The sequence below is a fragment of the Bubalus kerabau genome, chromosome 6 (assembly GCF_029407905.1).
Source record: "Bubalus kerabau isolate K-KA32 ecotype Philippines breed swamp buffalo chromosome 6, PCC_UOA_SB_1v2, whole genome shotgun sequence".
Lineage (NCBI taxonomy): Eukaryota > Metazoa > Chordata > Mammalia > Artiodactyla > Bovidae > Bubalus > Bubalus kerabau.
The window spans coordinates 18,754,337-18,769,101 of NC_073629.1; the positions used below are offsets into that span (position 1 = coordinate 18,754,337).

The 14,765-nt window shown below is 40.1% G+C and overlaps 1 protein-coding gene across 1 annotated transcript in view; it reads right to left on the reverse strand.

Annotated features, from left to right (window-relative positions):
• Positions 1–14,765, reverse strand: part of LOC129656389 (keratinocyte proline-rich protein-like) — an 80,663-nt gene that overhangs the window by 13,944 nt on the left and 51,954 nt on the right. Inside the window, exon 8 of the mRNA XM_055587074.1 lies at positions 11,777–11,989. Coding sequence (XP_055443049.1) covers positions 11,777–11,989 — 213 coding nt within the window. The remainder of the gene's footprint in view (positions 1–11,776; positions 11,990–14,765) is intronic.

Consider the following 14,765-nt stretch of genomic DNA (forward strand, 5'->3'; position numbering starts at 1 on the left):
GTCCATCACCAACTCCCAGACTTCACTCAGACTCATGTCCGTCGAGTCAGTGATGCCATCCAGCCATCTCATCCTCTGTCGTCCCCTTCTCCTCCTGCCCCCAGTCCCTCCCAGCATCAGAGTCTTTTCCAATGAGTCAGCTCTTCGCATGAGGCGGCCAAAATACTGGAGTTTTAGCTTCAGCATCATTCCTTCCAAAGAAATCCCAGGGCTGATCTCCTTCAGAATGGACTGGTTGGATCTCCTTGCAGTCCAAGGGACTCTCAAGAGTCTTCTCCAACACCACAGTTCAAAAGCATCAATTCTTCGGTTCTCAGCCTTCTTCACAGTCCAACTCTCACATCCATACATGACCACAGAAAAACCATAGCCTTGACTAGACGGACCTTTGTTGGCAAAGTAATGTCTCTGCTTTTGAATATGCTATCTAGGTTGGTCATAACTTTCCTTCCAAGGAGCAAGCATCTTTTAATTTCATGGCTGCGGTCACCATCTGCAGTGATTTTGGAGCCCCCCAAAATAAAGTCTGACACTGTTTCCACTGTTTCCCCATCTATTTCCCATGAAGGGATGGGACCAGATGCCATGATTTTCGTTTTCTGAATGTTGAGCTTTAAGCCAACTTTTTCACTCTCCGCTTTCACTTTCATCAAGAGGCTTTTGAGTTCCTCTTCACTTTCTGCCATAATGGTGGTGTCATCTGCATATATGAGGTTATTGATATTTCTCCCAGCAGTCTTGATTCCAGCTTGTGTTTCTTCCAGTCCAGCGTTTCTCATGATGTACTCTGCATAGAAGTTAAATAAGCAGGGTGCCAATATTCAACTTTGACATACTCCTCTTCCTATTTGGAACCAGTCTCTTGTTCCATGTCCAGTTCTACCTGTTGCTTCCTGACCTGCATACAGATTTCTCAAGAGGCAGGTCAGGTGGTCTGGTATTCCCATCTCTTTCAGAATTTTCCACAGTTGATTGTGATCCACACAGTCAAAGGCTTTGGCATAGTCAATTATAGCAGAAATAGATATTTTTCTGGAACTCTCTTGCTTTTTCCACGATCCAGCGGATGTTGGCAATTTGATCTCTGGTTCCTCTGCCTTTTATAAAACCAGCTTGAACATCTGGAAGTTCACGTTTCACGTATTGCTGAAGCCTGGCTTGGAGAATTCTGAGCATTACTTTACTAGTGTGTGAGATGAGTGCAATTGTGCAGTAGTTTGAGCATTCTTTGGCATTGCCTTTCTTTGGGATTGGAATGAAAACTGACCTTTTCCAGTCCTGTGGCCACTGCTGAGTTTTCCAAATTTGCTGGCATATTGAGTGCAGCACTTTCACAGCATCCTCTTTCAGGATTTGGAATAGCTCAACTGGAATTCCATCACCTCCACTAGCCTTGTTCATAGTGATGCTTTCTAAGGCCCACTTGACTTCACATTCCAGGATGTCTGGCTCTAGGTGAGTGATCACACCATCGTGATTATCTGGGTCGTAAAGATCTTTTTTGTACAGTTCTTCTGCGTATTCTTGCCACCTCTTCTTAATATCTTCTGCTTCTGTTAGGTCCATACCATTTCTGTCCTTTATTGAGCCCATCTTTGCATGAAATGTTCCCTTGGTATCTCTTATTTTCTTGAAGCGATCTCTAGTCTTTCCCATTCTATTGTTTTCCTGTATTTCTTTGCACTGATCACTGAGGAAGGCTTTCTTATCTCTCCTTGCTATTCTTTGGAACTCTGCATTCAGATGCTTATATCTTTCCTTTTCTCCTTTGCTTTTCACTTCTCTTCTTTTCACAGCTATTTGTAAGGCCTCCCCAGACAGCCATTTTGCTTTTTTGCATTTCTTTTCCACGGGGATGGTCTTGATCCCTGTCTCCTGTACAGCGTCACGAACCTCATTCCATAGTTCATTAGGCACTCTCTCTCAGATCTAAGCCCTTAAATCTATTTCTGACTTCCACTGTATAATCATAAGGGATTTGATTTAGGTCATACCTGAATGGTCTAGTGGTTTTCCCTACTTTCTTCAGTTTCAGTCTGAATTTGGCAATAAGGAGCTCATGATCTGAGCCACAGTCAGCTCCCGGTCTTGTTTTTGTTGACTGTATAGAGCTTCTCCATCTTTGGCTGCAGGAATATAATCAATCTGATTTTGGTGTTGACCATCTGGTGATGTCCATGTATAGAGTCTTCTCTTGTGTTGTTGGAAGAGGGTATTTGCTATGACCAGTGCATTTTCTTGGCAAAACTCTATTAGTCTTTGCCCTGCTTCATTCTGTACTCCAAGGCCAAATTTGCCTGTTACTCCAGGTGTTTCTTGACTTCGTATTTTTGCATTCCAGTCCCCTATAATGAAAAGGACATTTTTGGGGGGTGTTAGTTATAGAAGGTCTTGTAGGTCTTCATAGAACTGTTCAACTTCAGCCTCTTCAGCATTACTGGTTGGGGCATAGACTTGGATTACTGTGATATTGAATGGTTTGCCATTCTGTCGTTTTTGAGATTGCATCCAAGTAGTGCATTTCGGACTCTTTTGTTGACCGTGATGGCTACTCCATTTCTTCTGAGGGATTCCTGCCCACAGTAGTAGATATAATGGTCATCTGAGTTAAATTCACCCATTCCAGTCCATTTGAGTTAGCTAATTCCTAGAATATCAACATTCACTCTTGCCATCTTTTGTTTGACCACTTCCAATTTGCCTTGATTCATGGACCTGACATTCCAGGTTCCTATGCAATATTGCTCTTTACAGCATCAGACCTTGCTTCTGTCACCAGTCACATCCACAGCTGGGTATTCTTTTTGCCTTGGCTCCATCCCTTCATTCTTTCTGGAGTTATGTCTCCACTGATCTCCAGTAGCATATTGGGCACCTACTGACCTGGGGAGTTCCTCTTTCAGTATCCTATCATTTTGCCTTCTCATACTGTTCATGGGGTTCTCAAGGCAAGAATACTGAAGTGGTTTGCCATTCCCTTCTCCAGTGGACCACATTCTGTCAGATCTCTCCACCATGACCCGCCCGTCTTGTGTTGCCCCACGGGCATGGCTTAGTTTCATTGAGTTAGACAAGGCTGTGGTCCTAATGTGATTAGATTGACTAGTTCTCTGTGAGTATGGTTTCAGTGTGTCTGCCCTCTGATGCCCTCTTGCACACCTACCATCTTAATGGCATCAGACTTGAGTGACTCATCTGTAACTTTCTTTCTTCTTTAAACATGACTTTGTCAGTTATTCAAGCTGATTTGTGTAGCTATACTTTCTTTCTACAATGTATAGTATCCATCTATGAGTACAGTATGAGAGCTTGATTTTATCCTTCCTCTGTTTTTAGATGAGCACTTAGATTGTTTGCTCTCTTTGCTGTATAAATATTGCAGCTATGGAGATTTTTGTTTGCTTTCATATATGTTGGAGAGATTCTCTAAGTTAAGCCCCTACAAGTGGAGCTGTTGTGTTTTAGATCATGTCCGTCACTCTAAGCTCCTCTTATCAATTTCTAGTTCTACTTATGATATATCAATATAAGAATCACCCTTTCTACATGTTGTTACTGGACTTAAAATAATTGCCATTTGATGCATATGAATTGGTATACTATTGCAGTTTTAATGTGTCTTTCTTGCTTAGTAATGATCATGAGCATCTTTTTATGTTGGTTATTTGGATTTCCTCTTCTATGAATTTTGGTTTTATTTTAAAACTATTTTTCTATTTTTAATTTCTTTTTATTAAGATCTGTAAGTGTTCTTCACATATCCTGGTTATTAATGCACTGTTATTAAATGAGCCGTATCTTTCCCAAAGAAGTTGTTTTCCTGTTTACCTTTTAATACTATCATTTAATTAGAAAGTGTTTTATTTTTAATATAACTGCATTTCTGCAACATTGTATTGTTTGCACTTTTCATGATTTTATGACTTCTCAACCATTTATAAATTCAGAAATCTGTTCTTTTCAGTTTTATTTAGAAAGTTGTAAAATTTTGCTTTCCTTCAGAAGTTAAGGGAGTTTGGGGCAGAATGGATACATATATATGCATGGCCCAATGGCTTTGCTGTGTGCCTGAAAATATCACATTGTTAGTTGGCTATACACCAATATAAAGTAAGAAGTTTTTTAAAAGTTAAGGCCTTGATTCAACCTAGGAAGAATTTTTGTACAATTTCATATTTAACATTTTTTCCAAGTGGATAACAGTTGTCTCCTTATCATAATCAAATATTTCACTTTCACCACTAATCTAAAATACCCACTCAATCATAACTGAATTTCCACATATGTACTTCTGTAGTTGGACTGATGATTATTTTCATTGTCAATTTGTCCCTGTGAGAATATCCTGCTGCCTTCATTACTGTAGGTGTAAAATCAGTTGCACTATCTAATCATACAGGTTCCATGATTTTGTTCTGCTCCCTAAGATTGTTTTAACAATTACTAGACCTCTGCTTTTTTTTTTTTTATAAATTTTAGAGTCAGCTTGTCATGTCCCACAAATGAAAATGAAGAAAGACAAAACATCTTCAGAATTGTGATGAAAATTTCAAAGATATTTTCATTAATTTGTGAAGGAGTGACAAATTTTATGATAATTTTTCTTTTTTTTATTCATCCATAAATACAGTATAACTCTACTTATTTTGGTACTTTATAATGTATTTCAATAAAGTCTTCTCTTTTACCAAAAAATTTTACATAAGGATCATATTTTAGACTTTATATATTTTTATAGTTTAGCAAATTCTAAAATTATATTTTTGAATTACTTTTTGCTGGTCAGTAAAAACATAATTTATTATATATTCTGATATATCTGCAACTTTTTTTAACTTTTGTTATTATTTTAATCTCCTGTAGCAATTATTCTTACACATACAATTTTTATAAAACCTTTTTTCCTTCGGAGAAGGCAATGGCACCCCACTCCAGTACTCTTGCCTGGAGAGTCCCATGGATGGAGGAGCCTGGTGGGCTGCAGTCCATGGGGTCGCTGAGAGTCGGACATGACTGAGCGACTTCACTTTCACTTTTCACTTTCATGCATTGGAGAAGGAAATGGCAACCCACTCCAGTGTTCTTGCCTGGAGAATCTCAGGGATGGGGGAGCCTGGTGGGCTGCCATCTATGGGGTCGCACAGAGTCGGACACGACTGAAGTGACTTAGCATAGCATAGCATTTTTCCTTAGGTTACATTCTTAGAAGTTCAATGCCTGTTTTAAAGAGTATGTTCATCTTAAAGCTAATTTGTATACAAAGAGTAATTATGTGTTGAATAATGAATCACCAAACTTCCACTCAGATGGCTAGGCCAATTTATATTTCTAACAACTTAAGATCCACTTCTGATCATCTTCAGCAATACTGAGTTTTGTTACCCCTTTTATATTTGTTCCAGTTCTGTATAAAGGAATAAATCTGATAGGCCTCATTCCTGAGAAGTCATTCTTATTTATTTGTACTTTGTGGTTACTTGTACGTACAAACATGAAACAATAAATTTCAAAATGTATTACTCATGTGAATTTCTTCCTAAGCTATTTGTTCTTGCATTTTGTCTATTAGTTTGTAGGTAGGTTTATTTATTTATTTTCTATAAAATTATAATAAATTACTGTTTATTTTGAATTTTGACCTATTACTGATTTGTACATTTTGTTTTTAAAATGATGCATTGCCCCATATAGGTTTTTAATGTGGTGATATTTCCTTAATTAATTACTTTATTTTAATTGGAGGAGAATTGCTTTACAATATTGTGGTGGTTTTTGCCATACATTGACATGAATCAGCCACGGGTGCACATGTGTCCCCCAGACCTGACCCCCTCCCGCTTCCCTCCCCCACCCCGACTCTCTGGGTTGTCCCAAAGCACCAGCTTTCAGTGCCCTGCTTCATGCATCAAGCTTCCCCTGGTCAGCTATTTTACATATGGTAATACTCATGTTTCAATGCTGTTCTCTCAAATCACCCTACCCTCACCTTCTCCCACAGATTCCAAAAGTCTGTTCTTTACATCTGTGTATTTTTTGCTGCCTTGCATACAGGATCTTAGTTGCCATCTTTCTAAATTCCATATATATGCATTAATATACAGTATTTGTGTTTCTCTTTCTGACTTACTTCACTCTGTAGAATAAGCTCCCGTTTCATCCACCTCATTAGAACTGACTCAAATGTATTCCTTTCTATAGCAGAGTAATATTCCATTGTGTCAATAGGTACCACTACTTCCTTATCCATTCATCTGCCAATGGACATCTAGGTTGCTTCCATGTCCTAGCTATTGTAAACAGTGCTGCAATCAGCATTGGGATACATGTGTCTCTCTCAATTAATGTGGTGATATTGTTTGTCATGCTTAAACTATTTTACTTATAAAAAACCACTAGGTACATATTCTAGTAATTTTTGAGTATTGATTTATTGTTGTTACTATAAGTACAAGTTTGGAGTAGAAGGAAATTAATAAGAATCACTCATATGTATAGTGTGGGATCTGGAAAACAGCAAAATTCACTGTCTGCATTAATTCTCACTAGGGGTCAGCATTCTTCTCTCCTATCTCCTGAGATTATGAAGGCCTGACCACCAAAGAAACATGTTGTCTCAAAAAATCAGTCCTTTACTAGTGCATATCATTTATGTTAAAATGGTACCCAAGCCACTGAGATCTAAACCCAGTTGTAAAGATGTTACATCATGTTGCCTAACCCAAGTCAAGTTAACTGGTATTTTATGGCACTGCCCTTTGTGGCAGAGGCATGGATAGAATAATTTCCACATCATCATCTTTGGAATGAATAGACTGGATTCCTGAATCAAAGCTACCTGCATGAGCAAAGTAATCAAAATTACTAATTAAATATACTCTTTGAAACAGCATGAACCATACCCAGGTATTCAAGGAAAGGATTTATGCAAGATGATAGGGTTTGTACACTGTAATGTGAACATTTCAGAGTAAGAATTCTGTTGATGATGGCTTAAGTCATCATCAAAATAAAATTAACACTAATATTAATGAATAAATTTTAAAACTCATTACCCATTGAATGCACAGTCCTATATTAGGAGCTGATGAGGGAGATAGAAATATAAGACCCAAGCTGAGGATTCAAGGAGAGCTTGTTTTAAATGTATTTCAGAGAAAAGACACAAAAAGAATATCACAGCAAGTTATAGTTGAACAAAACAGTTTCAGTTGAACATAAAACATGGAATAAAGCATAGGAGTTTGACAAGCAGAAACAAATTACAGTAGAAAAAAAGTGAGCCATTTCAGCTTAAGAAGAACATTTCTAAATGGAAGTAGCAAAGCCTATACTGGGGATGTAGCCAGGGTCTACAAAGCCCTCAACAATCCATCAGTAGAGACTGGCTCATTGTAGACCTCAAGGTGAAACCTCCTTAGTGATCCAGGAAACTTACTTCTGAAGGTGAAGGATGGAACCCAATGAAGAATAGAATTCAGTGAGGGAATTGAAACCCAATGAGGGATGGGGCAAAGGAGAGATAAGGCATTTAAGAGGCAGGACAATTTAGAGAAGGCTGAGCACCAGGAAATTCCAGATGCAGAGAGAAGCATGGTGAGATATATATATATGTGTGTGTGGGTGTAGGTGCGTATATATCCATACACATACATATCTTCACATATTTAGTCTCTCTCATAATCTCTGTAATATTTCTAAGTAGCAGTGTATTCAAGTACATACAGACCATATATCTCAACACATAGGGTTCATACTGCACAAAGTGACCTAGATATTATCAAATCAATATCTATTCTGGGTCTAGGGAATTCCAGAGTTCTTCCCCAAGTCTGAGGAAAGTAGACTTTCTTTCTATAATTATCTTTAACTCCAGTTCTTCTTCATCTGATAAATTAGTCTAGTTGCTTAATAATCTTGTAATATCATAGATAAGGCTCCTGTTGTCTAGCTTACTATCAACCCAAATGCAAGCTCTGGCCCTTTCCCTTATTCTCCTACAAATGTGAAAATACCAATATTCCTATGAAGAAAAGCCTGTGTTCATATAGATAACTGAATTGAAGTCCTAAAAGAGTAGAAGTTGGAAGACACTCATAAAACAGAAAGATACAAAAAAAAAAAAAAAATTCTATGAAGGATTAGATATGCTTGTCTTAGGCTTCCCTGGTGGCTCAGCTGGTAAAGAATTCGCCTGCAATGAGGGAGATGTGGGTTTGATCCCTGGGTTGGGAAGATCCCCTGGAGAAGGAAACAGCTACCCACTCCAGTATTTAGGCCTGGAGAATTCCATGGACCATATAGTCCGTGGTGTCGCAAAGAGTCAGACATGACTGAGTGATTTTCACTCACTCAAATATTCTCTGGCCTCCACTTCACTACGAATGTCTGTTTCTTGACTGATTTACATCAGGCCGTGCCCAACATTACAGTTTCACCATCTCTTCACTACTTTTCCTCCTTCTTGGCTGTAGACTTCATTCAAGCCTCCCATACAACCATGGGAAATCTGAATTCTCATTCTAATTAGCAAATTAAGTCATCTCTCTCTTCCTTCTCCAGAAAACTTCATTCCTGGCTCATATTTTCTTGTTAAAACCTAGCAAAAATCTCAACATAACGAAAGAGTCCTTTATTTTCTAACCATATCAACTCTCTTTAGAAAGCAGCTGTAATTTATAAAATATGAATATGTTGGCATTTGTAACAATATATACAGAGAAGCCTGGCAGGCTACAGTCCATAGGGTCGCACAGAGTCGGACATGACTGAAGCGACTTAGCACGCACACAGCATACACTTAAACTCTCTACCAGAAATGTAATGTTGCTTTATTTCACTGACTCTCACAAATTCCTGGACAGTTATTTTGATATTATCTCCTTTGTAGACTGACAAAACTGAGAACAAGAAGGATGTAACAGTTTTCAGAGTCATGCAGCCAATAGGTGGCAGAATGATTCTCTCAGGTCTGTATGACTCTTTAAATGAGGTTCTTAGTTGTAATACATATACATATGCAAACAAACCCAAACTCATGCCCCTGAGGGTACACACACTCTCTCTCTCTCTCTCACAAAAAATAATAGAGTTGGAAGATTCTGTGAAACTTGATTTAAACCAGATTGCTCAGAACCTTTGAATTAAGATTTGGGAGACAAGATAAAAAAGAGTTGGGAATTCAAGGTTTAAAATTAATCAAGGTGGGTATCTTCCAGGGAGAGAGAGTGGGGAAGAATTATAGGTAGGGATTTTCTTCCTTGTCACCTTTTCTAAGCAGTCCTCTTCCTGGTTGCGAGCAGCTGCCAGGAACTCCATGGAGGAAGCCAGACAGGAGCTGCCCGTCATCACATGTCACCAGTCACAGGAGCCACATGGGTGGCAGGAGGTGGTCTTCTCATGCCCAGGTCATGTCTCACACCTGAGGGCAGAGCCTAAGACCAAGATAAAAGAGTCTTGGGCCCAGAGCACCTCCATCCACTCCTCTCCTGAGGTGCTGACAACCCTGTGCTGTGTGTACCCTAGTGAGAGTCCCCTGGGAGTGGGAGCAGGACCTTCCACAGAGGATGCTCAGAGCAGAAGGGAGGGTGGGGAGGCATGGCCTTGGGGATGGCAAGAATGAGGGGAGCTAGAGAGGAAATCTAGAAATCTGATGAAGGATGAGCTGTGAGGCAGGATGTGGCATTTGTGTGTCTACGCTCTGTGCTCTAAGTTAGTTCTATATCTTTTTGAGTTTCTCAGACTTAGATAAGACAAAACTTTCAGAATGAAAATCTTACCCTGGAGAAATCGGCTGTGTTTCTTCTACAAAGCCTCTACTAGGGTCATAGTGATTTTCAAACAGTGGAGACCAGAGGCAACATATTTGGGGTTTGATAAACACAGATAGCCATGGGCCTCACCCTCATGAAGTGTCATTTAGTCGGTCAGGAGTGGTGCCTGGTCATCTGTATCAGAAACTCATAAGGTGAATGAGTAACACGTTGAAATTCACCTGCTAAAGTGTGAAAAAATGGTTTTGTGTTATAAAGGGTGTATAACCAAGACTAGATTCACTAGTCCAGAAAACCTAGGTTCACATTCAGCTTGCCTTGATTGATTTGGAACTCTCTTCTCTATTTCTAAAATGATTTGGTAACTCTATTTTATATACACATAGAAATAGATGTATACCTGTACACATAGGTATAGATATATACAAGCATGAACACAGATAAATACAGATACAGATAGATAATATATAAACAGAATTGCAAAGGGTCAACATATGGGCTGGTTAACCAAATACATATGTATAATTATGAAATTATATAAGATACATATGATAATGAGAGGGTAACAGGCAGGAAGGCCAGAGGTCTCCAAACAGAGGAAATAGCCTGCAAGTGTCAGACATTTTTATCTCTCTTAAGCAGAAGGAGGAAACAAACTAGTGATATTTTTTCCTTCTCTATACAAATTTGAAAGGTTTCTCTTAAAATACTGTGTTGCCATAATGACACCTGGTTTCACCTGAAGTTAACTATTCTCAAACCCAGAGATAACCAATGCCTTTTTCTTAAGGCAAAGTTTGTCTTAAGCTATGTTAATGTACTATGCATTTATCCCCAAACTCTGTCTTCAAGTCAGTTCCGCCTCTTGGCTCAGAACCTACTTGACAAACCAGTATGTTATACTCAGATATTGGTCCTCTAATCTATGTAAATGAAACTATTTGTATGGTGATATGCCCTTCTTCAAGATTCAAGTTAATCATTTTATGGCCCAGGATGAACCATTTGGTGCCAAGATTATTCCAAAATGCATCTTATGGGTGAGGGGCATGGTGCCATTCTGAGTTTTAAGACATTCCTTTCTTTCACTTATAGTCACTTTCACTTATAGTCACTGCTAGTGACTATATAACATCCAGCTGAAGACTAGCAGGGGGGTACTCTTTCTGCCCCCTTCTGATGCCTATGTCAGAAGCTTTCTCTATCTCCTTTATACTTTAATAAAACTTTATTACACAAAAGCTCTGAGCGATCAAGCCTTGTCTCTGGCCCCAGATTGAATTCTTCTCCTCCGGGGGCCAAGAATCCCGGTGTCTTTGCGTAATTCAACAACAACCTTTCAATAACAATATGTGTCTCTGGAAAGCTATCTGGGAAATTCCTCCAGAAGGGAATTCTTAGTTCTTCCTTAGCAGAGAACACTGCTGCTCCAAACTGGTTTCTCAGTCAGTCAGATCAGTCGCTCAGTCGTGTCTGACTCTTTGCGACCCCATGGACTGCTGCATGCCAGTCTTCCCTGTCCATCACCAACTCTCGGACCTTGCTCAAACTCAGGTCCATCGAGTTGGTGATGTCAACTGGCTCCTAAAGTGGACATTTTCAGAATTCTGAGTGGTGTAGAGTGAACACGAGTCAGATTTTGTGAATGCTAATTCTGCCTTCTCTAGTGAAAATATCCTGACTTTGGGCGTGTCAATTCGGTTGTCCTCTATGTCTTGCTTTGTTGAAAGAAGACAACCTATGTCTGTTTTACAAAAAGCTCTCAAATTTCAAATGAGATAGTAGGAACGCATTTGAAAAACTATATTCTAGATATAATTTCTCCATGACTGACTTTGCCAGGCTTTTAGAATATCAGAGAAATACAAGATGGCAAAAGTCCATAAAGGAGGTCTCTGTGCTGGTCTGACCTGTTCTCTGACTCTCCCTCTGCTCCTGAACACGCCCACCAGGATGTCCTGTCAGCAGAGCCAACAGCAATGCCAGCCCCCTCCCAAGTGCCCCACCCTGAAATGTCCCCCAAAGTGTCCCCTGAAGTGCCCCTCAGTCTCCTCCTGCTGCAGTGTCAGCTCCGGGGGCTGCTGTGGCCCCAGCTCTGGGGGCTGCTGCAGCTCTGGGTGTGGGGGCTGCTGCCTGAGCCACCACAGGCGCCGCAGGTCCCACTGCCGCAGACCCCGGAGCTCTGACTGTTGCAGCCAGCCCTTGGGGGGCTCCAGGTGCTGCGGAGGGGGGAGCAGTCAGTCCTCTGAAGGCGGCTCCCACTGAAGTGGACGCTGAGCCAAGAAGAGCTGACCTGGGGACAGCAACACTTCCTCCTCCTCCTGCTCTTCCAACTGGGCCTCCCCTTCTTGCTGGGGGTCTGGGCAGGGCCTTTGAGCTCTGGTCCTGAGGATCCCTGTGCCCTGGGATCCAGGAACCGAAACCTGTTCTCCAAACCAATTTATTGACCTCCTTTCCAGTAAATGTGACAGTCCTGGGAATCCAAAAGCACAGACCCCGTGTCCCTCTGCAGCGTCTCCTTTTGCATAAACCAGGCTGATGTGAAACAATAAAGCTAGAAATCTGTATTCCTTCTTGCACTGACTGATTTTTTATTCCTACATTACTTTTCTCATACTATGTCCTCATCTCCCAGTTCCCTTAATGCATCAGTATCTACAGGTCTTGTCCAGATTTATCTCTTGTGCTGCTAATGTCCTTTATAGCAAAACAAAATTTTATTGATTTAGTATCTAATTCAGAATGCAACACCGCATTTAGTTGCCATGTTTTTTTTGTCTCCTATCTATGACAGTTCTTCAGGTTTCTTTGTCTTTCATGACTGAGGTTGTTTAAGAGCCATTGGTTTTTGTACAGTGTCCCTCAATTCAGATTTTTCTAATGTTTCTTCTTGACTAGATGTGATTTAGCATTTTTGTAGGGATCCCATAGAAAATGAAGTGAAAGTGTTAGTCACTCAGTCATGTCCAATTCTTTGTGAACCCACAGACTGTAGCTCGCCAGGCTTCTCTGTCCATGGAATTCTCCAGGCAAGAATATTGCAGTGGGTAACCATTCCCTTCTCCAGGGGATCTTCCTTACCCAGAGATCAAACCTGGGTCTTCAGCATTAGAGGCAGATTTTTTTTTTTAACCATCTGAGCCAGGAGGGAAGGTGGTACTATATCCTTCTTAGAATTTGATATTCAGTTTCATAGTGTATATAATTACTTGTCCTATTCCTGGTGATACAACTTTGACTGCCTGGTTTAGGTGATGCCTGCCAGGGTTCTTCATCGCCTGTTTACTGTTTTGTTTTTTTTTTTAACATGGAAACATATATTATCATATGTAAAACAGATAGCCAATAGGAATTTTCTATTTGCTGCTGCTGCTGCTGCTGCTAAGTTGCTTAGTCGTGTCCGACTCTATGCGACCCCATAGACGGCAGCCCACCAGGCTCCCCCGTCCCTGGGATTCTCCAGGCAAGAACACTGGAGTGGGTTGCCATTTCCTTCTCCAGTGCATGAAAGTGAAAAGTGAAAGTGAAGTCGCTCAGTCGTGTCCGACTTCTAGCGATCCCATGGACTGCAGCCTACCAGGCTCCTCTGCCCATGGGATTTTCCAGGCAAGAGTACTGGAGTGGGTGCCGTTGCCTTCTTCGACTGGGGGAACTCAAATCTGGGCTCTGTAATAACCTAGAGGGAGTGTGATGGGGAGGGAAGAAGCAGGGAGGTTCAAGACGGAAGCGACATTATGTATTCAGTTCAGTTCAGTTCAGTTCAGTTCAGTCGCTCAGTCGTGTCCGACTCTTTGCGACCCCATGAATCGCAGCACGCCAGGCCTCCCTGTCCATCACCAACTCCCGGAGTTCACTCAGACTCAAGTCCTTTGAGTCGGTGATGCCATCCAGCCATCTCATCCTCTGTTGTCTCCTTCTCCTTCTGCCCCCAATCCCTCCCAACATATGTATACCTATGGCTGATTCATGTTGATGTTGGGCAGAAACCAACTCAATACTGTATAGCAATTATCCTTAAATTAAAAATAAATAAATTAAAAAAATAAAATAACTGGTGAGAGATATTTTGATAGTATTTAAATATCTATATTTTATCAAATATTTATCCCAAACATTTTTGGAATCTGTTCATTCTATATGAAACAATTATTACTCTGGTGTCACTGATATAATTGATTATAATTTGTGTTTTATATATTGATCTTGTATCCTGCTACTTTGCTGAGTTCTTTTATTCAGTTTAGTGCAATGAACTTTCTTGTAAATGAATTTTTTCTATACCATATCTTTATTTTCTTAGGCTAAGTTCATATATAAAGTTATTGAATGAAAGGCTATGTTCATTTTAAGTTGATTATACAGTTGCTGCTGCTGCTAAGTCACTTCAGTTGTGTCCGACTCTGTGCAACCCCGTGGACTGCAGCCTACCAGGCTTCTCCATCCCTGGGATTCTCCAGGCAAGAACACTGGAGTGGGTTGCCATTTCCTTCTCCAATGCTTGAAAGTGGAAAGTGAAAGTGAAGTCGCTCAGTCGTGTCCGACTCTTAGCGACCCCATGGACTGCAGCCTACCAGGACACAGTAGTATATACTAAATTGTCATCCAGAATAATTATGCCAATTTATATTGCCACCATCAAATTTGAATGTATATTACCACAAATTCTCACATCCAATATTTTATTAGCCATTACAATTATTGTTATTTTGAAACAAATAAATTAATCTGATAAACCACATCCCCAAAGATAAGATATTTGTTCCTTTTTTTGTAATGTTTCAAATATTAGTTATGCTGAACATGGTATGACTTTTAGTATAACAGATGGCATCTTGAGCATACCCAGCTATTCCTGTAATTCCATTGACCCTACCAGGACTGTACTGTCTAGTAACTCGTTTCTCTATAGTCAAGGGCTGTGTAGTTAATAGATACTGTCTAATGCTTATTAGATTCAGGTAGCCTTTCTGCTCTGTTAGTCTCAGACAATGAAAA